Source organism: Macaca thibetana, chromosome 6, assembly GCF_024542745.1.
Source record: "Macaca thibetana thibetana isolate TM-01 chromosome 6, ASM2454274v1, whole genome shotgun sequence".
Taxonomy (NCBI): Eukaryota; Metazoa; Chordata; class Mammalia; order Primates; family Cercopithecidae; genus Macaca; species Macaca thibetana.
Genome location: NC_065583.1, coordinates 84329711 through 84357083, shown reverse-complemented (window position 1 = coordinate 84357083; position 27373 = coordinate 84329711). Strand labels below are relative to the sequence as shown.

The window sequence follows — 27373 nt, the reverse complement described above, 5'->3', positions numbered from 1 at the left end:
AGGTGAAAGGGAATCTGCTGTCTTGATCAATCTTGGAAAAGTCTGTACTATATTCCCTCTGGTAGAACATAATTAGGGATTCAAGTAATCCTGTTTGGTGACTGTGGGGTGATATTGCCATCTAATGGCCATTTTTTGCTGCAAGTGATCCCCTTTTCCCACTTATGTGGCAATGAAGAGATAATAATCAGGTGCATACACTTAAGCACTCATCTTTACATCTCACTGAATTATAAAGTCCTTGAGGAAGGGACCATGGCTATGTATTTTCTTTCCTGAATTAGGTATTTGTTAACATCGAGGTGAGAACATGTTCCAGACCCACTTAAATAAGCATATGAGAAAGAACATTTCATTCTTCATTCTACTCCACCTTCCCCCACCCCTAACTCTTCTGATACTCAGGCCTGCTTACAAGCTGCCAACTGGAAAAATTGTGGTGGACTATCTCAAGTAAGTTTCCATTCTCATGACCACATTACCAATGTAAGTGGCACAAAACAGATTATTAATTAATCGATTAATTAAGCAAATTATACATTACTGGTTTATCTTTACTTCCAAAGGCTTATCTTTACTTCTAAAGAAAAATAAGGCAGTGAATTCCTCCAGTTGCCAAATAAAATGCAACCAAGTTGTTGGCAGAATTTCAGAATCATTATAATGATTCTAATAGCCATGTTTTATTGAATGCTTATAATGTGCTAAACATTGTTCTAATTGCTTTATGTGCATTGTATCATATAATCCTCAACAAACAAAAAACAACAAAAATGTTTAGATTTTTTAAAATATGCAAATATCTCTAATAAAGTTATTTATTTTAGTTACCCAAATTACTTTGAAAAAATGGACTGCTTTGGCAGATAATTATTCTTTGCAAGACACATACTGAATGACCCAAATTTATAGATGAAAGAGAGTTTATTTATTTATTAATATATGATAACCTTGGCTCAAAAAGGAATTACAGTAACTTTAAAAATATATTAAACATATCCAAGATCCTAAATATTATTCTCCCCAAAAGCTAGCTGCTTCCATACTTGATTTGATATTTTGCATGTTTTCCCTACGTTGCTTGGTAAATATATTTGCTTCTCCTTTCTGCAATCGACGTCTGACAGCTGATTTTTGCTGTTTTGTCAACTGACGTTTCACCTTCTGTTTCACCAGTTCCTGGAAAGATTTCATAAATTAGCATTACTAATAATGAACCATTTCAAATAGTACACTGCTAATACCTTTTCTATTTATATACTGAAAGCATGAATTTTTAAGATTCCAAACACTATATAGTACTTTCCGAAAGCACTATATAGAAACTGTTATATAGGAAAAATTAAATTCCAAACAGAAATACAGATTACATAGAAAAAATACAGTGTATAGGCAGAATTTTTTAAAAATTACCATAGTGCCACCTAGTGGTCCATCATGAAAACTGATGGGAAAAACAAGATGAAAACTGCTTGTTCCTCTGCGTTTTAGGTTAAAAGGCTCTCAGAGTAGGTTTTGTAATAGAAAATTATTTTTGAAAGCATTCAGTATTGCTCAATATATCCAAGAATGCCTTCACAGTTTCAGCTGTAGAAATGACCTGATGGTAGCAATCACCCAAGGAAAAGTCTTCATATCTCTTTTGATCATAAATTAAAATTACTTATTAGTTAAGATATACCATGCATGGCATATGACTTACAAAATGAATAAGAAATGTGAAATAGGGTTCACAATGACCTTTTCTTTCTCTGAAACACTACAGTCTGCCATTTAATAACTGTATATAACCTTGTATCATCCAACTTGTCTCCTAAAAAAGAAGATAGCTGCAAAACGCTGCAAAGCCGGGAACAAGGGTCTTCTTTTTTTTGAGACAGGGTCTTGCTGTGTTGCCCAGGTTGGAGTGCAGTGGCAGGAACACAGTTCACGGTGGCTGCAACCTCCTGGGCTCAAGTGATCTTTCTGCCTCGGCCTCCTGAGTGGCTGGGAACACAGGTGTACACCACTACACCTGGCTCATTTTTAAATTTTTTGCAGATGGAGTCTTGCTATGTTGCCCAGGTTGGCCTGAAACCCTTGGGGGCTCAAGCAATCCTCCCACCTTGGCCTCCCAAAGTGCTGGGATCACAGGTCTGAGCCACGGTGCCCGACCAAATCTGTACTTATAATTTTATACCATTGGCTTGGCATGGTGGCTCACGCCTGAAATCCCAGCACTTTGGGAGGCCAAGGTGGGCGGATCACCTGAGGTCAGGAGGTTGAGACCAGCCTGGCCAACATGGTGAAACGCTATCTCTACTAAAAATACAAAAATTAGACAGGCATGGTGGTAGGCACCGGTAATCCTAGCTACTCAGGAGGCTGAGGCAGAATTGCTTGAACCCGGGAGGCAGAGGTTGCAGTGGGCTGAGATCACGCCACTGCATTCTAGCCTGGATGACAAGAGCGAAACTCCGTCTCAAAAAAAACAAAAACAAAAAACAAACAACAACAAAAAATGTTATACCATTAACATATAAGTCCAAGCGTCTGAGGCTGTCTTATACACCTTGTAATCCTCACAGTGACCAAGCTCATTAATCTTCAGCTCATATGAAGAATGATTCATTCATCTCAAACCTGATCAATTTATCAAGTGACCTACGTTAATTTTTTGAAAGTCATTGGTTTGTATTCTAAGAAAAAATTACTTGAAATGTAATCAACAGGCTGCCTAAAATCTGAAGGACAACTGAAAAAGGAAGTATTTTGAGTTTTACCAACAAAAAGTCATTTGGCCTTCATTTTACACATGACGGTGGCAGGATACAACTCTGCCACATCCTTTGAGAAACATTCATTTATTAAAATCAAAGAAAGTACTGGTTTCAAGACTTAATTCAAAAAGCAATCAACAGAAATCTGGACCTGAAAAGCATACATTATTTGTTTAATGAGACAAGGCAATCAGATCACAGTAGTGATGTAATAAACATTCAGTACATGTTGAATGACTACTTACCGGAGGAATTGTTGAACAGCTTACAACACTGCCTGAAGAAGTGATACTCAGAGTTCTTGTTCTATACTGATTCATAGCTCCCATATTTTCTTCATCTCTAAAATTAAAAAACCCGCAATGTATCTAGTTAATTTGTATAATGTAATGAATCCCATTTGATTATATTATTTTTTGCATGCAGCAAATTGAAGACATAAAATACTTCAGAAAGATTATATCTTAAAATTTCTGTGAAGATAAAACTACCTACTGTTAAGTTCTATATAAACAATTTTCATTTTCCAGCATTTTGTTAGTCACTATCAAAATTTAAAAACAGTAGAATGCTTTAGCCATTGAAATTCATCACCTCCCCACAATTCATCTTCCCTTTTCTAATAATCCTCTCCTCTTCTTTCACTGAACTATATAAATCTGTTTCTCCCTATCTAAATTTTTGAGACTCTTTCCACCTTCACAAACAACAGAAGATATAATGGAAACAGACAAGTACTCATGATAGTCAGCTCCGCTAGGGTAGGAAAATCTGCAACCTAGAGACGAATGTTTTCACATGGCTCAAAGTTTCAATACATGGAATGTATAAAAACTCGTAACTCCTAACAGTTAATATTTTTCAGCAACATCTGCTGTTTTGCTTTTACTCTGAATGAAAGTTTTGCCCAGCATGTATCCAGAGAGTGAGAACAAAATTATTGTTCCCACTCTGAGTTTAAAAGACCATTTAATCCTATGTAGGTTTTCTTCTATCACTGTGATGGTTAATTTTACATGTTAACTTGACTGGGCCTCAGGGTGCCAGATATTTGTTTAAACATTAACTTGGATGTGTCTTTGAGGGTGTTTCTGAATCCATAAACTGAGTATAGCAGATTGCCCTCCCCAGTGTGGGTGGACCTCATCCAATCCATTGAAGGCCTGATCAGAACAAAAAGGCAGAGTAAGAGAGAACTGTCTTTGAACTGGGACATAGATCCTCTCTTTTCTTTGGATGTGGACTGGAACTTACGCTACTGGCTCTTCTGGCTCTCAGCCCTTTGGATTTGGACTGGAACTGTACGATGGGCTCTCCTGCGTCTACAGCTTGTTGACTACAAATCCTGGGACTTCTCAGCCTCCGTAACCTCATGGGCTAATTCCTTATAATAAATCTCCATTTCTGTTTGTCTGAAGAATCCAGTCTAATACAATCACTCAAAATTCTGAGCCTCTGTCACCCCTGATTCTTTTCCTTTTAAGCTTCTGATTTAATTTTCTAAGTTTATTATTTAAATGGCAGTAGCCCTGTGACACAGATACACAGCTATATGAAAAAGGAACAAAATTCTTATGTTTTGCTTCATGAATAAAACTGTAAAGATAAAGGTAGGCTTAAGATATAAGCCCAAATATGTACTGAAAAATGTTTAATAAATGCATTGCTAAATAATTTTAATTGTCATATTACCATATTGAAATAAATAAAACCAGTAGTTCATTAAACTACAGTTTGATTCTGAATAAGCTATCCCAAATCCAAAAATTAAGTTTTAGAACTTCTCCTAAACTAAGCTGAGCCTGATTAATATTTACAAAAAAAAAAAAATTTTTTAAAAGAAAACATAGTATCATTACATAATTTTAACTACACATGAACAAAGGACAGAAGGCTCAAGGTACTAGAGAAAATTCATTGCAGATGTTTCATATAGAAAGTACATTTATTGCATGTTTTAATATTTACATGCCTTTACATAACTCAAACACACATCAGATGTGTAATCAGGAAAATATGTGTGGAATAACTCATCCATCTAAAACCTGATCAATGTATCCAGAGACCTATAATAATTTGAAAGTCATCAGTTTGTATTTTTTTTTTTTGAGACAGAGTTTTTCGCTCTTGTCACCCAGGATGGAGTGCAGTGGCGCAATCTTCGGCTTACTGCAACCTCCGCCTCCCGGGTTCAAGTGATTCTCCTACCTCAGTCTCCCAAATAGCTGGGATTACAGGCACAGGCTACCATGCCCGGCTAATTTTTGTATTTTTAGTAGAGACAGGGTTTTGCCATGTTGTCCAGGCTGGTCTCAAACTCCTGACCTGAGGTGATGTGCCTGCCTTGGCCTCCCAAAGTGCTGACATTACAGGCATGAGCCACTGTGCCCAGCCATCAGTTTGTATTTTAAGGAAGAATTACTTGAAATTTAGTCAATAGGCTGCCTAGAATCAGGTCAACTGAAAAGGAAGCTATTTTGAATTTTTAACAACAAAAAATTATCTGGCTTTCATTTTATATATCAAGGCGGCAGAATACAATTCTGCCACATCATTTGGAAAAAACGCTCATTTACTAGAATCTAAGAAAGTATCGGTCTCAAGACTCAAGTTAAAAAGCAATTGACTGAAGTCTATACCTGAAAGGCCTGAATTCTCTATTTAATGACAAGGCAATTAGATGAGGGCATTCATCGTCATACTCCTCAGAGCCAGCAGGGACTCCTCCTTGAACTCTCTGACCATCTTGCCCGTTGTAATTTTCAGTTCTGCTTTTCTCCTCAGAAAATTCAGTTACAGAGTTGTTTTCAACAACCTGCCCTTTTATTTCTTCTAAAGCTTGATTGAATTCAGTCATTTCAAAACACCGTGCATCAACACTCTCTTTTGATAAACTGTCTTCCTTTATTTGTTCAGGGTCTCCAGATGATCTGCAATAGCAGCCCTCTGATTCTTCTAGAGAGTTCTGTTCACTTTCATTTTCTGACCTATAAACCTCTGCTTCTTCTGCCACTTCTCCATCTGAAAATGAGAATTCAGATCTCTCTTCTGTTTCAATATTTTTATCATCTGGACCTAATGGATGAAGCAGTTCATCATCTGCCTGCATTTCCTTCGTGTAGCCACTGGCAGAAACCTCCACATCAAGAGTGTCTTCCCTCCTAGAAAAAAAAAGTTGTCAAGCATTGAAAGAGAGAAAAAATGTTTATCTAAGAGGAGTAATTATCTACTACTCTGATAAATTATGATTCAAGTGAGTTCAATAGCTTATATGTTAAAAATAATTTTTTCCTTTCCTAAAATGTATTTAAATGACACAGGTATACAAATATGAAAGGTATATGCTGGCTATAATTTTAAGAATAAAGTAACTGAAAAACAACAATATAAATAAAAAGGTTATAAAAACCTCAGCTTATGTTTATTAGCTTTGTAAATTAACTTTCAAAGGGGGCTAACGATTTTCTTCAGATTATGTGACTCATCCCAGATCAGAAAATATCTTCAGTGTATAAAATTAATATGAGAAAACTGCGTTTTGAGAATGCACATAATAATTATGTCTTGAGAATCAATTAAAGATACCTCCTGGGGCCGGGCACGGTGGCTCCAGCCTGCAATCCCAGCACTTTGGGAGGCCGAGACGGGAGGATCACGAGGTCAGGAGATCGACGCCATCCTGGCTAACACGGTGAAACCCCGTCTCTACTAAAAAATAAAAAAAAAAACTAGCCGGGCGAAGTGGCGGGCGCCTGTAGTCCCAGCTACTCGGGAAGCTGAGGCAGGAAAATGACATAAACCCGGGAGGCGGAGCTTGCAGTGAGCCGAGATCCGGCCACTGCACTCCAGCCTGGGCGACAGAGCGAGACTCCCTCTCAAAAAAAAAAAAAAAAAAGATAAAGGAAAAACATAAATTTCAATGAACGTTTGGTGTGATTCCTTATGAATGAGTTACTCTCATAGCATCCAAAATAGAATAAAAGTTATTAAGTTTATAAGAAACTAGATATGTTCCCTTTCTAAAATTCAATAGCAGTGCCTTAATGGACCAAATGCAGGTATTTTCAAGTTTTAAGTTTCAGTTATGTACTACAGAGCAATGACATCTAACAGTGACTATATGTCAAAATTTGAAAAGTTTTTTAGATGAAAATGTTAATTTTTAGAAATACACAGTCCAGATATTTAAACTATTATGTAAAGCAATGGGGAGTACAAACCTGATATCCCTAAAGGTTGGAAAAAGCTCACTTTCGTAGCTGAAACGTTTCATGAAGAAATCTCTAATGCATTTAACATCTCTGTCAAAATACCTGCAAAAGCAAGAATCATTTATGATGTAGCCTTTAATGCTCCTTTTTCCTTATTAGCCAATGAAAATATCCTTATTGGTTAATGGTACTGCTGCTCCTTACAAAAGGAGATAAAAGATGTTACACAAAGGAAAAGAAGATACAAATGAGTTACCAGTGTGTTTGAAAAACTAAAATCCAAGAAAATCTCAAGGATATAAGCTGTCAATGCCATGCAGTCCCTACGGTTAGGAAAGTCAAGGTTTTCTCATAGTTACTGGTATATAGTTAGATACACTAGGGAAAGATAAGTGTGAACCCCAGGAAATAAGACTATGGGCCTATGGTTTAGGGATAGGTTTCCACTTATTCTCCTCGTCCTGAATCTGGCTATGCTTCCCATCAGCAACACTCACTAGAACCTCTAGCCAACTGAAAGATCTGAAGATAAAAAGATATTAATATTAAATAGTTAAGTTTGGAGACTACCAAGTTATGTTTACGGCTCTTTGTTATCCATTGGCCGATCTGCAATAATACCCAAAGGGATAAATCATGCTACAGCTTATAAAAATAATCTGACAACATGTTAATCTGGACCAAAAGTAGAATAATTTCTGAGTATGAGGCTGCCTTATGGGACACCATAAAGCAGATTAATCACCATAAAGAGATTCAATTCTCTAGAAGATTTCCAGACAAGGGAGAATTAAGGACAGGATAACAAGGAACTGACTATCTCTTTGAGAAAGATGAGTTTGGAAACAGGAAGATAATGCCTCTCCTCTTTGCTCACAGGGCACTCCGGGAAAAATATTAATATATTTTAAAAAGACTATTTTATATACGTTTACATTTCCATACGAGACAGTAACATCTTCTAAAGCATATATAGGGCTTATTTATATCTCAATCTCTAGCAATTAGCACAGCTCCTTGGCCCCAGTACTGGTTCAAAAAAATTGAAATTAAATCACAACATCTCCCCATAGAACGATGCAGCCTAAACCTAGAATGTCATCATCTGTCACACTCTGGGGGCTCCTAGATGTTCCTTTATTGTGTGACTATGTTACTCCTTATTAATAAAAATGGTGATTAGTTAACATCCAAAGAGTACTGATCACCCAAGTGCCAGGCATTAATCTTTTAGTATTATTTTGTTGAAAACGTTTTAAAAATTTATTTTCAAATGACATTTCTTTCTGTAGCATTAAGTACAGACATTTTCTACTGGAAACCAGGATGAAGACAAGCTTCACTTAACAAAACTACTTCAAGCTCAAACTCTGCAAGAATTAATATATTATATTATGTAAGTGATACTAGTTGTTAGTTTAGGAAAAAGAAGTTTCTCATAAAGCTTGGAACAGAAAGAAAAAAAAATCCTTAGTTACACTCAATTGAATCATGAACCACAAGCAAATAAAGGATAAGGTCCTATTTCAGGACTTGGTTTGGTTTAAGTAAGTAATGTGAAGAATATGATTATCGCAGTATATAGTGATTCTGCTCTGTGTCAGAGATAAAGTTTTATGTGAATTTTTTTTCTAATAATAAAAGCTAAAAGTGACAAGAGATAATTATCACTGGTTTGACAACTGAGTCCAGTCCAAAACCACAACTTTTATTCAGATCATCAAGATTGCTGAGTTATGCTTGGTGAATCTCTCTTGGAGGCAATCATGGAAGAGCAAGAAAAAGAAAGGCAAAAGTAGTTCTAGGGGTCCCCACTTCACTCCCAACTTTTACCTGTTTTAACAGTTGGGCTTCCATCTAAAAGTCTGTTTGAACAAAGGGTTCCATGGCTAAGAAAATTTGACTTTCGAAGTCTGTCAATTTACAACAAAGAAATTCAAATTCTTATGGGGAAAACTCTAGTGGTTATACGTTAACACTAGCCACTTCAAACCAGTGACTGACCTAAATAGTATCACAATACTATTTATTGTGATACCTAATAGTATCACAAAATTGAAAAATTATGAAAAAATGATTCTATTCTAAACAAACACATCCACATCCAGAATTAATAATAGCACATACAGGCTGGGCGCAGTGACTCACGCCTGTAATCCCAGCACTTTGGGAGGCCAAGGCGGGCGGATCACCTGAGGTCGGGAGTTCGAGACCAGCCTGACCAACATGGAGAAAGCCCATCTCTACTAAAAAAAAAAAATACAAAAAATTAGACAGGTGTGGTGGCGCCTATCTGTAATCTCAGGTCCTCAGGAGGCTGAGGCAGGAGAATCGCTTGAACCCGGGAGGCGGAAGTTGCGGTGAGCCAAGATCGTGCCATTGTACTCCAGCTTGGGCAACAAGAGCAAAACTCCGTCTCCAGAAAAGAAAATAATAATAAAAATTAAAAAATAGCATGTACGTACCACTCAGCATTGGGATGAGAAGTTGAAACCATCTGTGGAAAATCAATCATGGTGATATGGTCATTTTCATCCAAAATGAGATTAAATTCATTAAAATCTCCATGAATCAGCCCATGATTTGCAAGTTTGACAATTAGTTCCATAGCTTCATCATATACTGATGCAGGATCTTCAACATGGTGTATCTGACATCTGAAAGTATTTTAAGCATGAATATAGGTTATTTGTATTCGTTTATGATTTTAACAAAAGTATGTATGCATGTGAACACATATATTATTTCCATGCCCTGGCTCCCCAGCAGCTTTCTTCTCATTCCCATCAGCACACAGATATAATATCCCCCATCTATTAAAAAAAATAGCCACACTCTGCTTCAATTCTGTATCTCTTTTCTACTACTACCTTTCTTTGATCTTTACAACCAAACTTGTCTACATGTGCTTTTCCAATTTGTTTCCTCCTACTCTCTAACACCATTTCAAACAGGCTTTCATCCACCTCATTTCAATAGCCCTTGTTGAGACTACCAATGACTTCAATGTTGCTAAAGCCAAAGGTCCATTCTTAGTCCTCATCATATGTGGTCTGTCAGTTGACATCTTTGAACATTTCTTCACTTAACTTTTAATGCTTAACATTGGGATGAGAAGTTGAAACCATCTGTGGAAAATCGATCGTGATGATATGGTCATTTTCATCCAAAATGAGATTAAATTCATTAAAATCTCCATGAATCAGTCCATGATTTGCAAGTTTGACCATTAGTTCCATAGCTTCATCATATACTGATGCAGGATCTTCAACATGGTGTATCTGATTTACAAGTCTGACAATTAGTTCCATTCTCTCCAGGTTTTCTTCCTTCCTCATAGATCACACATTCTTAGTCTTTTCTATTTGTACTTCATCTTTTTCCTTGACCTCTAAATTCTGGAGTTCCTCAAAGGTCAATCCTATGACCTTTTATTTTCTCTTATTTAGACTCACTCTTGGTGATCGCATCCAGATTAATGGTTTAAATACCACATATACACTGATTTTAATGTAGACTTCTCTAACTCCCAGGCATCTCAAACTTAGCATGTCCAAAATGGAATCTCTGATTCTGTCCCATCCTCCAACTCCAAAATGCTCTTCCTGTAGCTTTCCTCTTTCTGTACATGGTAGCTTTCTCCCTCCAGTTAATTTGCTACTCAGGTCAAAAACCTTGGTGTCACCATTGTCTCATTCCTTCCTTCACATCCATATCCAATCCCAAATCATGTTGGTTCAACCTGCAGAACACATTCAGAATCTGACTGCTTTTCATCACCTTCACAACTATCACTGTAATCAGAATTACAACCATTTCTTGCCTAGATTATTGTAATGGCCTCCTGACTTGTCTTCAAATTATGTCTTCGTCTCCCCAGAGTCTATTAATTCAGCAGGCAGAGTGACCCTCTGAAAACACTGAGATCACTGATTGATGAGATCACATCTCTTCTCCGCTCAAAATACTCCCACTCCAATAGCTGCTAATCTGAATCAAAATTTGGTAAGGTTTCACCTTACTAGTGAGACTTTTCTTGACCACCTTACATAAAACAGTAGTCTCTTGTCCCGTTAGTACTTCCTATCTCCCTTAAACCCTGCTTTTTTTTATCCATAGTACTTACTAACAATTGACAGACATTTCCTTTAGTTATTTATTGCACATCTCCTTCCATCAGAATGTAAATTCCATGAGGGCAGGGATTTTGTTTTGTTCACTATTGAGACTAAAAGGGCCTGGCACCTAACAGTCTCTTAATATGGAATGAATGAATGAATCACAGAGATTACAAAGCTCATATTGTCAGAATGAAACTGGGTTTTTAATTTGTCTTTGAGTCTATTCCTTTAAATCAATTTTTAACCTCCCAGAGGTAGTATTTCATTAACTAAAAAAACTTTTATTAAAAACCCTGAAACCTAAATTCATTTATCAGGATTCATGGCTTTAAGAATAATGAATACTTACAGTGGATAACCATTTATGAGTTCCATGACAACTGCATGACGATTGTAATCAATTGGCTTCGGAACTGGAAATTTCCTCTCATACAATGCCTAAAACATTGCAAAACAGGTGTAAGCTAATGAACAGGTCACTACTCTTTAAAGAACAATTAAATATATACCTTTCCACAGAAAAACACACAATCCTTTATAAAATTATACTTAACACATGGTTATTTATGCATAGCTTATTTATTCACTGCACAGAATAAGCCATACATAAAAAGCAAATTTTAAACAAAAGTTTGAATTCACTTTTCTGCCAAAAATGAACATTTACAAAATGTTATGCACTGTGCTGGGGTTACAAAAATGAGTGTTAAAAAGTTTCTAAACAATCTAAAATTAGTGTTAAAAAGCCCCCAAGAAGCTTACAGTCTCTTGGGGTATATCCTTTCGTATTTTGTAAGTCTCTGACATTCATTGAAATGTGCTCAAAATATTCAAATTGGAAACAAATTGTAATTTAGGAGATACTCATCTTCTGACATATTAGGAAATGAGGCATTCTAAGAGATCAGCCATTTTGGTTTATAGGGCACCGACCTTTTTCTCCACCACAATATGCAATATAAATCTATTATGTGAAAAACATATACACTGTTGTTGTCTGATTCAAATGTTAGACTCTCCATACATCTTTTCCCCTGTGCTTATTGTCTTCAATCTTATTGTTTACAAAGCCCTGCTATTACTTTCTTTAAAATACCTCAGATTTATGCCCTTTGACATTTAGAATGCTAGTATTAGGAATGGCAAAAACTGCAATTACTTTTGCACCAACATATACTTGTAAGGAGGCATTTGTTATTTATACCTCATTACTCCACAGGTGTTCTAGCTTTTGCCATCATACCTAACCTATTCTATGTACTAATACCAGACCAACCTGCTGATGTTAATACTCCATTTAAAAATATATATACATTGGATCGGGCACAGTGTCTCAACGTCTATAATCCCAGCACTTTGGGAGGCTGAGGTGGGTGGATCAGTTGAGGTCAGGAGTTCGACACCAGCCTGCCAGCATGGTGAAACCCCATCTCTACTAAAAATACACAAAAAAATTAGCCAGGCATGGTGGCACATGCCTGTAGTCCCAGCTACCTGGGAAGCTGAGGCAGGAGAATCGCTTGAACCCGGGAGGCGGAGGTTGCAGTGAGTTGAGATCATGCCACTGCACTCCAGTCTGGGCGACAGAGCAAGACTCCGTCTCAACAACAACAAAAAATAATTTTATATTGGCTGTAAATATTCTTTTCAGTTTGAACAACTTTTCCTGGTTTTCAAAATCCACCTGTACAGTCCTAGTTCTCCCAATATTCTCTCCAGTACACACCAACAAATGCAGTCAGGACAGTTACCTCAGTGTCACCTAAACACATAGGGCTCACACACATTCATGTCATTGTCCATACCACTTCTCTGCCAAAATGCACTGTTTTAGGGTCAAATAATACCCAAGTTTTATGGCTCCACTCAGCTCCACTCACTACCTGAAACCTCCTCCATCAACTATTCTATCACTTACTGAAGTTTCTCTAAACTCAGTATGTAATTAAAAAAAAAATTGTTCTTAGGCTTGCAGTGGTGGCTCATGCTTATAACCCCAGTACTTTGGGAGGCTGAGGTGGGTGGATCTCTTGAGGCCAGGAGTTTGAGAGCAGCCCGGGCAACACAGCAAGATCCTGTCTCTAAAAGCAGGCATGGTAGCACATGCCTGTGGTCCCAAATACTTGGGGGGCTAAGGTGGGAGGACAGCTTGAGCCTAGGAGGTCAGGGCTGCAGTGAGCTGTGATCGTGTCACTGCACTCCAGCCTGGGAGACAGAGTGAGACCTTGTCTCAAAAATAAATAGATAAATAAAATATTCTGTTTCATATGTATTTGTGTTATCTTCTCAACTTTAAGACACAGATTGTACTGGTTATTTCTTTGGCATCCACTCCTTCACCCTACACTAAACCCCAGCAATTAATTTCAAAAGGTTGCCTATCACTTACCTTCTGTGAACAAGAACCAAACAACTTTCCACTTCCCAGATATTTTTCTTTGCTTTGTTTTTACATACTTTTTTTCAGTGTAGACCATTCTGAGCATACCTTGGCAGATCAATAGCATGTGATAAATTCAAAGATTGTGAATATTTGTCCAGAACTTGTGCTATCACCTAGAACTCATGCTATAGCCCAATCTTTATCATATTGTTCCTCTCTTATGAAAAATCAACATATTTAAGGTGTACATTTATGTGCAACCAGATTCCATTCCTATACCTTCAATATAAGTATCCTGAAAAACACCTACTACAGTTTTGGGAAAATGTGTAAATGATCCCTACCAAGCTGCTCATTTACTGACTGAATATTACAAGATACAAGCTATTAGTATAAAACAAGAAATACATTAACATGTATGGTATCAGTAATACTAATTTATACTGCCTTAAGAAATCTCCCATGATTAATGAAAATGTAAGTATACAACCCACTCAAAGAACAAGCTGAATCCTCAAGGAACAGTGTGTTCACACACTGTAGCAATCTTCAAATTTTTTTGAAAAATGAAGATAAACTACGACAAATCATACTGGCAGAATAATAAAAACACAATATTACCTTTTGTTTAACTTAGTTATTGTTGAATATATTTAATTTGGATATTATTATATTTAACAAACCTATGCTGAACTTAATTTTGAAGGCAAAAAGTTAAAAATAAAGGCTTTTTTTTTTAAATGTCAGGGGAGAGTACAAATGTAGTCCGCCAGTACCCCAAAACGTGCAGTCAAGTTCCAATATTTGGGGTAACTGCAGGGGTCAGCACACCTGAAATGCAATGAATAGGCCTAACCCTGAGAAAACCATCTTTGAGAGTTTGGCATTTCATCTGCCAGGTTAAGTATTTGTTTTCTATTTGTATAAATGTATGAGGTGCATACAACATTTTGTTAAGTATATATGAGTAGTGATCAAGTCAGGGTATTTAGTATGTTCATCTCCTGAGTACAATACATTTTGTTTACTATGGTCACCCTACCCTGCTATCAAACATTGAATGTATTCCTTCTAATTGTATGTTTGTACCCTTTAACTCACTTCTCTTCATCCTTACCTCTTAAAAACGAAAGATTTTGGCCGGGCGCAGTGGCTCACGCCTGAAATCCCAGCACTTTGGGAGGCCGAGACGGGCGGATCACGAGGTCAGGAGATTGAGACCAGCCTGGCTAACACGGTGAAACCCCGTCTCTACCAAAAAAATACAAAAAACTAGCCGGGCGAGGTGGCGAGCGCCTGTAGTCCCAGCTACTCGGGAGGCTGAGGCAGGAGAATGGCGTAGACCCGGGAGGCGGAGCTTGCAGTGAGCTGAGATCCGGCCACTGCACTCCAGCCTGGGCGACAGAGCGAGACTCCGTCTCAAAAAAAAAAACAAAAACAAAAAAACAGAGGAAAGATTTTTACCTTTTTTGTTTTTTGAGACAGAGTCTTGCTCTGTCAGCCAGGCTTGAGTGCAGTGGCACGATCTTCACTCACTGCAACCTCTGCCTCCTGGGTTCAAGTGATTTTCCTGCCTCAATCTCCCAAGTAGCTGGGATTACAGGTGCCCACCACCATGCCTGGCTAATTCTTGTATTTTTAGTAGGGATGGGGTTTCACCTTGTTGGCCAGGCTGGGCTCCTTACCTCAAGTAATGCGCCCACCTCGGCTTCCCAAAGTGCTGGTATTATAGGCATGAACCACTGCGCCCAGCCAATTTTTACCATTTTTAATATACATATAAATCTATAAATGATGTTTGTTCCTTTATGTGAAACAAAAAACTAGCCAACTTATCTGAGACACTGAGGTTTCTACAGATGATAATTACCTGGTGTTTTCAATTAGAAACAGACATATGTATAGCTATATACATTGAATAGATATATATACATCCACACACACATATTTGTGAGGTAACAGCATCATTAATTATTTTTGGCTCTTCCATCTTGTCAGCATTATAGAATGTGTTGCCCTTATGCATTCGTAACTATTTAAAATACCTTAACATAGAAGGGAAAAGAGCCCGAATAATCAACAGTTATTTAGGACTGAGTCTGCCTATAGGAATTGAGTCTAAGGTTAGAGAGATGTGGGGACAACAGAATCACACTTGTCATTAAGGCCTTTGAGACACATGTATTATTTGGCTAAAAAATGCATGACTATAAAATAAATACCTTCATATAGGCAAATTCCTTCATGGCAGAGAGACGAGATAAATAAAGCCAAGACACATTATGCCTATGTTTATGATAATCACGTTTGTTTTTCAGATTTCGAAAGGAGGTTCTTCCTAGTCTGTGAAGCTTTAATGCAAATTGTTGTCCTTCTTCATTTGCAACAATGTAAATATCTAGAGGCAAAATTTCAAAAACAACCATTATTACAAGTGTATTCCAATCAGTTAAAACAATTCTAACTTTCTCTGATTTTATTTCAAAAATGTCATTTTTCCTAATAAAGGTTGAGTATCCCTCCTTATCCAAAACCTTCAGACCAGAAGTGTTTTGAATTTTGGATTTTGGTATATTTGCACATAAATCATGAGATACCTTGGGAGTTATCAGAATAAAATTAATTCCTGGCATAAATGAACTTTCAGTGATAGACTTTCAGAGAAAAAATAGTAACCTACTAATTAAGGGCACTTTCTGATTTTTATTGCTTCCAATCAACTTTCCGATTTACTGTTTAGTTAGAGAAAAGGGAAAATTAAAAGAGGAATGCTTTCTGAAGGAAAAACATAAACTAAAGCAAAGAAAATACTTTGCACAGCACTATTAGCACTTACCTGATTCTTTGCCAACACCCATCTGGTTTCCAACAGACTCAACTACTTGCCTAGAAGAAAGTGTTTTCAAAGCTAGGTAATCATATCCTGCATTTGTCAACCGATAGCCCTGGACAGCTAGACAAAATCAAAGGAGAAAGACCATATTTCAGTTACACTGTACAACCAAGTCACATAAGTTCAAGTCATAAGAAATATTTAACAATGGAAAGTCTTCGTTGGAAAAAGATAAACTACCCAGGCTCACAAGTTTCCAATTTCTTCCTATAATTTGCATTTCTTCTCCAATGTACTGATAATCAAAATGTGACCTAAAGACAGGTCTATAAGTATTTGTGACAAGATAAAAGGAGGAATTTAAGTTCAATTTTTTTAATCAATTTGACCTAGAATTTTTGTCTGTTTTTGTATATCAATTATCCATTTCATTTTTCTAGTAATTTTTCTTTTGTAATTTATAAAAGGAAGGATATGTGATAGGCTGGAAAAAACTAATCCCTCACCACAGATGGTTTCAGAAGTAATGATCCAGGGTATGACTGCTGATTGTATTTTCCAAAGATGGTAGCCACAATATGTCTATCCTACATGCTCTTCTGCAGTACCTACATGCTCTTCATGCTCTTCTGCAGTACCTACATGCTCTTCATGCTCTTCTGTAGTACCTACATGCTCTTCATGCTCTTCTGTAGTACCTACATGCTCTTCTGCAGTACTCTACATGCTCTTCTGTAGTACCTACATGCTCTACTGCAGTATTTTATAGGCTCTTCTGCACTACCTACATGCTCTTCTGCAATAGTCTATACGCCCCTCTGCAGTATCTACCTGCTCTTCTGCAGTACTCTACATGCTCTTCCATAGCACCTACGTGCTCTTCTGCAGTACCTACAAGCTCTTCTGCAGTGGTCTACATGCTCTTCTGCAGTACCTACATGCTCTTCTGCAGTATCCTACATATTCTTACTACTACTCTTTCTCCACCTCCTTTGATCTGGGTGTGCCCTGTGATTGTTTTGACTAATAGGATATGGCCAAAGTATGTTTTGTCAGTTCTTTGTTTAATATTTACTGGTCTGGCAACTTCTACTTCTTGACTTTTGGAACACTTGCTCTGATGGCAACCGATTACCTGAAAAATCACAAACGGTGCCTCAAAATACTTACTTTTGGTACGCTCCCAAGCTATGAGTTTATGTTTCACTAATTCTCTTAAAACTTTATTACAGCCACCATGTTTAAGGCTGGCTATAGAAGCAATCAAACTGCCGGGAACAATTTCATGGTTCTTCATGCCCATTTCAACCTGAAATTAAAGGAATCATTACATAATCATAATCAAAGCTTTGTCTATCAAAACCCTGTGAAGAAATTAACTTCTCCTTGAAACTTTCCTGACTATGCAGTTCTCCAACTAATTCTGAGACATAATCACTTCTGTCTCTGAAAATATTTTTAAATTGCAATTTGAAATCTAATCACTGATATATATATATAGTCTTTCCATTTCAAGAGTAGGAATTGTGAGTGCTAGACATACTGATGACATTTGGTAAATGCTAAAATACTTGATGACACTTAAACATTGGTCTTTAAAAACTACAGATGTGCCAGATATTTATTAAGCAGGTATTTAATGAGAAAGTACTAAATGTAGGCATTGTAGAGGATATAGATATAGATATATATGAATAATAGACTGGATAAAGAAAATGTGGCACATATACACCATGGAATGCATCCTTTTTTATGCAGCCATAAAAAAGGATGAGTTCATGTTCTTTGCAGGGACATGAAACTGGAAACCATCATTCTCAGCAAACACACACAAGAACAGAAAACCAAACACCGCATGTTCTCAATCATAAGTAGGAGCTGAACAATAAGAAGAACACATGGACACAGCAAGGCAACATCACACACTGGGGCCTGTCAGGGGGCTGGGGACTAGGGGAGGGATAGCATTAGAAGAAATACCTAATGTAGATGATGGGTTGATGGGTGCAGCAAACCACTATGGCACATGTGTACCTGTGTAACAAACTGGCACGTTCTGCACATTTACCCCAGAACTTAAAGTATTTTATATATATATGTGCTTTTTATCTCTGAGGAATTTTTATCTCATGATGAAGATTTTTAAAAATGGTATACATCTAAGTTTATTAGAAGGTAAGAAGTGATAACTGCTTAAAAAGGTAGCTCAGGGCAGAATAATACTTCTAGCTGAGGGATCAGTTCCAAAGAAGATGCAAAACTAGAGACTGACTTTTAAAAGATGTGGGCATACAGAGAAAACAGACAAGGGGATATCAGTGAAAGAAAAAGATTTGAAAATGGCACATATGCAAGAAAGTACTACCCACAGAGAATAGCTGAGTACAGTGGAAGCTCAGATGGGATAGCATATAGAGTTCATGCAAACATGGCTGGAAGATACTTCTAGGATAGAGAAGGCATTAAAATGTAGACCAAAGAATTTTATATTTTATCCTGATGAAAGCAGGAAACTCTTGAAGATGTTTAGGCATGGGAGACACATGAACAAGGTTATTTTAAGGACATTAATCTACCAGGAATATGCAAATTGGCTTACAGATGGCAAAATCTGAGGGAGTACTCTGGAGAACTAAGACAGAAGTCCAGCGCAGAGGAAAGAGCACCCAGAACAGGGTAAGTGGTAGTGGTACTGGAAGGAAGGAATTAAAGATCTCTAGGAAGTATTATGGGAGAGCTTGGCAATTAAATGTGGAAGGGTAAAGGGAATGCAAAGCCACAACTGGAAGTGAAGAGGAAAAGCAAGTTTTAAGATTTTATATATATATATATATATATATATATATATATATATATATTTTTTTTTTAATAGAGCTTAGGAAAAGAGAAAGGGGGTAGAAAAAATTGAATTTGGTCTGAGCACTAAGAGTCAAATAAAAATGTTTAAAGGAAAATTGGCGGCCAGGTGCAGTGGCTCATGCCTGTAATCCCAGCACTTTGGGAGGTCAAGGTGGGTGGATCATGAGGTCAAGAGATTGAGACCATCCTGGCCAACATGGTGAAACCCTATCTCCACTAAAAATACAAAAATTAGCTGGGCGTGGTGGTGTGCGCCTGTAGTCCCAGCTACTCGGGAGGCTGAGGCAGGAGAATCGCTTGAATCTGGAAGGTGAAGGTTGCAGTGATCTGAAATGGTGCCACTGCACTCCAGCCTGGTGACAGAGTGAGACTCCGTCTAAGAAAGAAAGAAAAGGAAGGAAGGGAGGGAGGCAGGGAGGGAGGAAAGGCGGAAGGGAAAGAAGGAAAGAAAGAAAAAAAAGAAAGAAAATTGGAAAGGGGCCTATATTTAGGAATGAAGTTATAATTAGAAGGAAAAATTGTCAATTATTTTATAGAAGTGAGAGTTGAAGATATGAAGTGGATGCAATCACTGAGCAAGAGATAATGGAAGAAAAGGAATGTTTGGGAGCAGAATTGTGGGGCAAGTTCATATTGAAAGCTAAGGGCCACTAGTCAAACAATGATTATTGATATAGAAAGAGTCAAAGAAGTAAAAGGGAAGAGAGGCCCAAGAAAGGGTACCAACACTGGTAAGATTCAACTGAGACTAGAATGTCATATTTAATGACTAAGTCATTTCTTGGTGAGCTTTACAAATAATTTAAATATTGCAGTGCCACTGTTTTGGAAGATAAATCTGGCATCATTTTGATGTCTCACCAAAACCTTAACTTTTAAATTTAACTTATTTTCCATGCTTTATCTCTGCCTCCCCTATCCTCTAACACTCTTACTTTTGACCCCTACTTCTGTCAGAGGCATTAAGGAATGAGTGTGCTGAGGAAGCAGGAAAGGAAGGTATTTTTCAGAACTGATAAGTTTTCATAGAGAAAGTCCAGCTGATTAGAAGAATCTACATGAGAGACAAAGTAAATATTGTCTTCCAAATTTCACACTGATTTTGCACTTGATAGTTTAATCCTTAAGTGCTATTTAAGATTAATTTTAAAAAGCCAACACTTGAAGCCTTAACATAATACAAGAACCGGTGTGACTCACATCGCATATCCTGTTACATAATTACACAATATAGGTAGTCCTTATCATGGGGTTCACTCCTTACCAAAAGATAACGGCTCCTAAATAAATGTACTGCTTCACTGTACAAATGTCTCGATCTATGTATTAATTTCTGTGCCATAAGACTAAGGCCATAAAACCAGATTTTGTTACTCCCCTGATCAAAAATATTCAGTGGTTACCCCCACACTCTTTACCAAGCCTCCAAGGCTCTGTAGTACATAATCTCTCACCTTTTCCAGGTACATCTCCAACCATTAGTGTCTGTCTCACTTTGCTCCAGCCACACTGGCCTTTCCTGTCTTCAAAGACTTTTCTGTCTCAAGGCCTTTGCACTTATTACTTCTGTTTCCTCTGCCTCCAACTCTTTCCAAGGACTTCACTGGGCTGTCTCCTTCTCACACAGCTCCCATTATTCCCCCATTCATTCTTTCATTTAGAGAATATTTATTCATTGTCTACCAAGGACGTGCCCCTCCTCTCCACCAGATACATATATTTTCTATGCCATTATTCTTTATCATTTTCATAGCATTTATCCATTATCCTACGTATTCGTTTACTTGATGATCTGTCTGTCTCCACTTGTCTATTTGAATAAGTGAACCTCCTAATGTTGCTACTAAAAACCCGACAAATATGTGTTGACTGAATGAATCAGAAAGACTTCTATGCGACTGAGTCTGTTAGTAGGGAAGTCAATATTATCAAATCTCAGGAGGGGGCCTTAAATCTTTCACAGCTGGTCGGAAGCTCAGGCTCAGAGAAGTTTCCAGGCCACAGAGATGCCAGCGTTTCTTTTCCGCGCAAGGCGAATAGCAGCCGAAAAGCAGAAAATTATTAGAAGACGGGACCTTTGCTCTATCTGGGGGAAGGTAAGGTCCCAAACAAAACCTTTTAAAAAATTCAACTCTCTGATGCTCTCTTCTCCATTCCCAGCTTCTACCACGTCCTGGGTCCCAGAGCGTGCCTCCTCAGATCCCAGAAAACTTGCAGGAACAGGAAGAGGTCACACAGTGGTAAGGGGCAAGGGAGAATAGGAACGGTGGATTTCTTACCGCGGTCAAGACCCTGAAGTCATCTCGGCTCATGTAACGCAACTTGGCCACATTCACCTTCCCCATGGCGGCCCCTGTCCGAGCCCAGATGCCTCTCCCACGACAGCCGGAAAGCACAAGGCAGGTCGTTATCCCGCCCTCTAAGCGCTTTACAGCCGCTGGATGACTCGCGCACGCGCTGCGTCTTACTATAGGTCCTTGTTAATAGATAGAAGTGCTGTTCTCATTGGTAAAGGAAAATAAAACTACTTGTATGTTTTATGAAGCATATAGTATGTAACAAGTGAACGTTTTATTTTTGTGTAATTTTTGCCTTATGACTGAGTTGGCGGAGTGTAGATGTTCTCTACAATATGCCATTTTGTTTTCCATATCTGTCAGGACTTGCTGTCTCAATGACGCGTTCCGCCTCTGAGAGCGAAGTGGTTACTTAATGGGAGGAGCAAATTTTTCCTGCAAACGACTACTCTAGGCAAAGTGACTTCCAACAAGAGAGGGGTAAAATAACCTGAGCTAAAGTCCAGACAACCAAATCTGTTAAAGGTAAAGTGGACTGTAATCACACAAGCACGCCCTCTACTCCTAATTGCGCCTGCTCCGGACAGCTCCGGAGGCCATGGTTAATGGAACTCCTGCCCTTGCTCGGTACTTCTCTTAAGTTGGTCCGGGAGGCTTCGGAGCGCGCCTGCGCTGGTTGGGGTAGGTGTTTAAGGTGACGCGTGGAGAGCGCGGCGGTCATCCTTACCTGTCAGGGCGCGTTTACAGAGGAAGTGGCGATTTTGATAGTTTGGCCTGACCTACGCGGGTAGGACTTGGAGGGCCTAGGAGCGATTTAAGGATTTTAGAATAGTTACCCATACTGGCTCTGCAACTCCATAGTGCAACTGTAAGCTAGTTGTACCCCGACAAAGAGGATGACTATGATCTACTCTGTCTTTCCAGCTAGGGTAGATAGTGCTCTCAACTCAGAATGGAAAAGGAAAAACAGCCCTCTCTTCCCTCTATATTCAAGCCTTTGTCTGCTTTTTACTTGAATGCAGCATATCTTGGATTAACCATATTCAACCAGTGGACATCTCCATGTAAACAGAATTTTTCTTTCTGTACTTAAGAAGTCATAGAAATGATTTTTTTTTTTATTTTTTCATTTTTGAAACAGAGCCCCGCTCTGTCACTCAGGCTGAAGTACAGTGGCGCGATCTTGGCTCACTGCAACCTCAGCCCCCCAGATTCAAGGGATTCTTCTCCCTCAGCCTCCAGAGGCTGAGGCCACACCACCACGAACTGCTAATTTTTTTTGTTTGTTTTTAGTAGAGATGGGGTTTCGCTCTGTTGGCCAGGCTGGTTTCAAACTCCTGGCCTCAGGTGATCTGCCCTCCTCAGTCTCCCAAAGTGCTGGGATTACAGGCATGAGCCACCGCGCCTGGCCAAAAAGTTTTTAAAGAAACCAAGTGACTAGCTTTATTTGTACAAATTTATGGGGTAATGAGAAATTTTGTTACAAGTGTTTAGGGTGTCTGTCATCTAAATACAATATATTTTTGTTTAACTATAGTTACCCTACTCTGCTGTCAAACATTGAATATATTCCTTTTATCTGACTCCAAGTTTGTAATCTTTAACCCACTCTGTTCATCCTGCTAACTCATCCTTCCCAGTCTGTTATCTATCTTTCCACTCTCTTCCTCCATGTGGGAGCTCTGAAATTTTTTAGCTCCCACATATAAGTGAGAACATGTGATATTTGTCTTTTTGTGCCTGGCTTATTTTCCTTAAGGTAATGACCTCCAGCTCCATCCATGTTACTGCAAATGGCAAGATTTTATTTTTTATTGCTGAATAGTACTCGATTGTGTATATATACCACATTTTCTTTATCCATTCATCTGTTGATGGACACTTAGGTTGATTCCATATCTTTGCTATTGTGAATAGTGCTACAATAAACATGCAAGGTATCCCTTTGATATACTGATTTCTTTTCCTCTGAGTAGATAGATACCCTGTAGTGGGATTGCTGGATTGAATAATTCTATTTTTAATTTTTTGAGAAATCTCCATATTCTTTTCCACAGTGGCTGTACTAATTTACATTCTCATCAACAGTGTATAAGAGTTCTCTTTTCTCCGCATCCTCACCAACATCCATTATTTTTTGTCTTTTTAACAGTAGCCATTTGTACTGGGATAAGAGAATATCTCATTATGGCTTTGATTTTCATTTCTCTTATGGCTAGTGATGTTGAGCAATTTTTCATATACCTGTTGGCCATTTGTATGCAAATAACTAACTTCTAAAGCAAGAATGGAATGGAAAACAGGCCATTTCTGTTTCTACTCCGAATCCAGCCCTTTAGCAGATGTTCCTAATCTATTATGGCGTAATTCTTACATTATTTCTCAACATTGCCCCAGACAGCCACCATTAACTGAGTGGAATTGACTGGAATTGCTATTGGTGTTCTGAAGTATGCCTTAGGGTTAATCAAATTAAGTCCAAATCTCTTATACTTGGAATATTACTTTTAAAATAAAATCATCATAATAATCAGACCCTTGAAGAGTAAAAGTAAGTGATTGAAGTACAGTTTGGTATTCTGTTCTACTCCCTCATACCATGCTTAGTGATGAGTAAAACAAAACATGTACAGTATTCATTAACACATTCACTATTCATCAAACATATATGCCATACTTTTTTGGTAGGTCATGGGGAATCAATCTCAGCCCTTATATCTGTGTTGGAGGGTGAAGAGGAAAAAATTAGTAGTGTGACACAGATGTGCAAAAGGTGTATCATGTTGGTGTTTCCTCCCCCCTTACCTCCCCTGCTCTAACCCTGTCCTTACAAGTTGCAGAAAACCTTAACTGTCTACAGATCAAAGTTCATATTTAGAATGGCATTCATGATTATGAACAGTCTATATCACTATCTTCAAGTAGCTTGTACTCTTGTTTAATTGAACTACTTTTGTTTTCCCTATATAACTCCCTTAAATTTCTTTTTCACTAACTTTTCCCTTCACCTGTAATACTTTTCCCTCTACCTGTAATATTACCCCTTCCCTACTATTTTTCTTTTTTTTCAATCACAATATATGTAAATCTTATCTACCATTAAAATTGTATTCACCACATAAGGTTTTTCTTTATTATTCCTATTTATCTCTATATTAGTTTTCTCTTGCTGCTGTTAACATATTACCACAAACTTTGATGACTTAAAACAGTAGAACTTTATTCTTTTATAGTTCTGGAGGCTGGAAATAAGAGATTATTTTTACTGGGTCAAAATCAAGGTGTTGACAGAACCGTATTCCCCCAAGAGGCTCTAGTGGAGAATCTGTTCCTTGCCTTTTGCAGCTCCTACTGGGATTTGGTGGCTGCTGGCATTCTTTTGGCTTGTGACACATCACTCCAGTCTCTGTCTCCATGCTTATGTTGTTGCCTTTTCTACTCCTGAGCGTGTGTGTTTCCTTCTGTCTCTATCTTAATACAAATACATGTAATTGCACTTAGGATCCACTCAGACCCTTAATAACATCTGTAAAATATTTTTTTCCATATCGGATAAATTCTTAGGTTCTAGAAATTAGTATGTGGATATTTTTGGACAGGTCATCATTCAATCTCTCACACTCCCAAAGGGAAGTAAGTGCTCCACCCTCTAATCTTCTGTAGCCTGTTGTCTTTAATGATTCTGGCCACTTTTTAACCTCTCCTCCTTGCCCATAAGTTAGGTTAATTGCAGAAAAAGTTGAATGTGGAGATTGAATTTAAAGCTTAGATTCAAGAAAAAGAAAATTTGTATATTTATATTTAAGATATTATACTAGCTAAAACTCAGAAAAAATTATGATAGATTTTACTGCATATGGGTAGTAGTGCCATACATTTGCATACAAGGGATATCAGTGGTGGGAAAAGACACAGAATGGAATATATGGTTGTGTGGAGTTTATGACAAGTTTCAATGAGAGACTCACAACACAAACTTGTTGAATTCAGAAGCATGTTCAGAATACACAGCAGAGATTTATATACCTTTTGAAAAATAGCTCCTGGCATGCTACAGAGCCCTGGGAGTGATGTGTTGCTTGGCGCTGAGATATCACTCAGGTAACATTGTGGTCACAGTTGTTCAGTAATGATCTATCCTAAGATGAAAGTGGTGAACACAAGCAGGACCAGAGGGTGCAAGCTGCATGAGCAGGTGGACTGGACTCTTTCATGTCGTCCACTACCATTGCTCAAGTGCCTTTCCCTCAGCTTATACCTCCGTGGGTGATACCTTTGATCAGTTGGTAAAGCAAAAAAAGCCCACATTAGATTCGCGGATGGGTCAGTTTGATATTGTAGTTGAACTACAGCTCCATTTGTGTGTCCTTGAAAGAGAAGTGATCAGGGAATATCCTTCTGATGGGCAGATCTTTGGAAGGTGCACTTCATCATGCACTTTGTGTAGTATGAGAAATAGTCCTAGGTTAAAATATACATGGACTCATGGGGAAGGGTGAATGGCTTGGCTGGTTGGAAAGGGACTTGGAAGAAGAAAAATTAGTAGATTGGTAAGAAGGATGTCTGAGGTAGAGGGGCATGAGAAAGGATATATGGGTGTGCATAAGAAATGTGAGTAAAGGAACTGGTCCGTGGCCTGGGGGTTGAGGACCTCTGCTTTCGAGTCAAAAGCCTCAAGCCTCCTTTGGCACTACACCACAGATAAACTTTTTCCTTTGCCTAATCCTACTTCTTTCCCTGCTCTTCTTTAAGAGTTGTTCATAGGAGCACTCTGCATTAATATTCCTGCATGCCACTCTGCAGTACAAAGTCGGCTTCGTGGGAAAGTCCACCTTCACCAATGTTTTTCTGGGTCTTCAGCATAGTGATAATGGGACGCTTCCATAAAGGTGGATAGGCAAAATAAGACCTCCAACTGAGAGATATTATCATTGGCTTAACTCTGACACTAACTAGTTTTTGATCTTGGGTATGCTTTTAACTTCACTCATTCAAACAAGTTTTTATTTTGAATGTTTACAATGCATTTTGGTAGACAAAACTCAGTTCCTTTACTCAAGAAGTTTATAGGTTTAAAGGGTCTTAGGTTCTTTATTTGTATTATGAAGGAGATAGACTTGAATTAGTGTTTCTAAACCTCTTGTTCATTTAAGTCCCCATCACAGATCCCATCACCTCCATTTCTTTGTGGTTGAGAATCACTCTCTTCTGTGTATCCTTAAGGGCCAAGAATGTTTTATTAACTGAATATCCAAAACAATCTTGATCAATCAGTCTTGTCCCTCACTCTCCTTCCCACCTGAATCCACAAAGCTCATTTTATCATTCTTATGGCTTTGTGTCCTCACAGTGTAGCTCCCACTTAATAAGTGAGAACATATGATGTTAGGTTTTCTATTCCTGAGTTACTTCACATAGATGGAATCTCCAATTCCATCCAGGTTGCTGCAAATGCCATTTTTTAGTTCCTTTTTATGGCTGAGTAGTATTCCATGGCCTATGTGTATGTATGTGTGTGTGTGTATCACTTTTTTTTTTTTTGAGATGGAGTCTCTGTTGCCCAGGCTGGAGTGCAGTGGCGCAATCTCGGCTCACTGCAAGCTCCACCTCCTCGGCTCACGCCATTCTCCTGCCTCAGCCTCCCAAGTAGCTGGGACTACAGGTACCTGCCACCACGCCCGGCTAATTTTTTGTATTTTTAGTTTCACCATGTTAGCCAGGATGGTCTCGATCTCCTGACCTTGTGATCCGCCCATCTCGGCCTCCCAAAGTGCTGGGATTACAGGCGTGAGTCCCCGTGCCAAGCCAACACATTTTCTTTATCCACTTGTTGATTTACGGACATTTGGGTTGGTTGTATATTTTTACTACTGCAAATTGTGCTGCTGTAAGCATGTGTGTGCAAGTATC

The 27373-nt window shown here is 38.2% G+C and overlaps 1 protein-coding gene and 1 non-coding gene across 2 annotated transcripts; both read right to left on the bottom strand.

The window, feature by feature from the left end:
- Positions 1–905: 905 nt before the first annotated feature.
- RIOK2 (RIO kinase 2) lies at positions 906–21616 on the bottom strand. The gene is made up of 10 exons (XM_050795413.1): positions 21446–21616; positions 17478–17616; positions 16311–16427; positions 15697–15872; positions 11441–11529; positions 9436–9627; positions 6980–7072; positions 5399–5920; positions 3005–3101; positions 906–1179 (listed from the first exon to the last, which is right to left on the bottom strand). The coding sequence occupies exons 1-10, from the start codon at positions 21509–21511 to the stop codon at positions 1015–1017; spliced, it is 1656 nt and encodes a 551-aa protein (XP_050651370.1). The 5' UTR covers positions 21512–21616; the 3' UTR covers positions 906–1014.
- Positions 14221–14382, bottom strand: LOC126957827 (U1 spliceosomal RNA). The gene has a single exon (XR_007726983.1). It is a non-coding gene; the product is annotated as a U1 spliceosomal RNA (small nuclear RNA).
- Positions 21617–27373: the final 5757 nt, after the last annotated feature.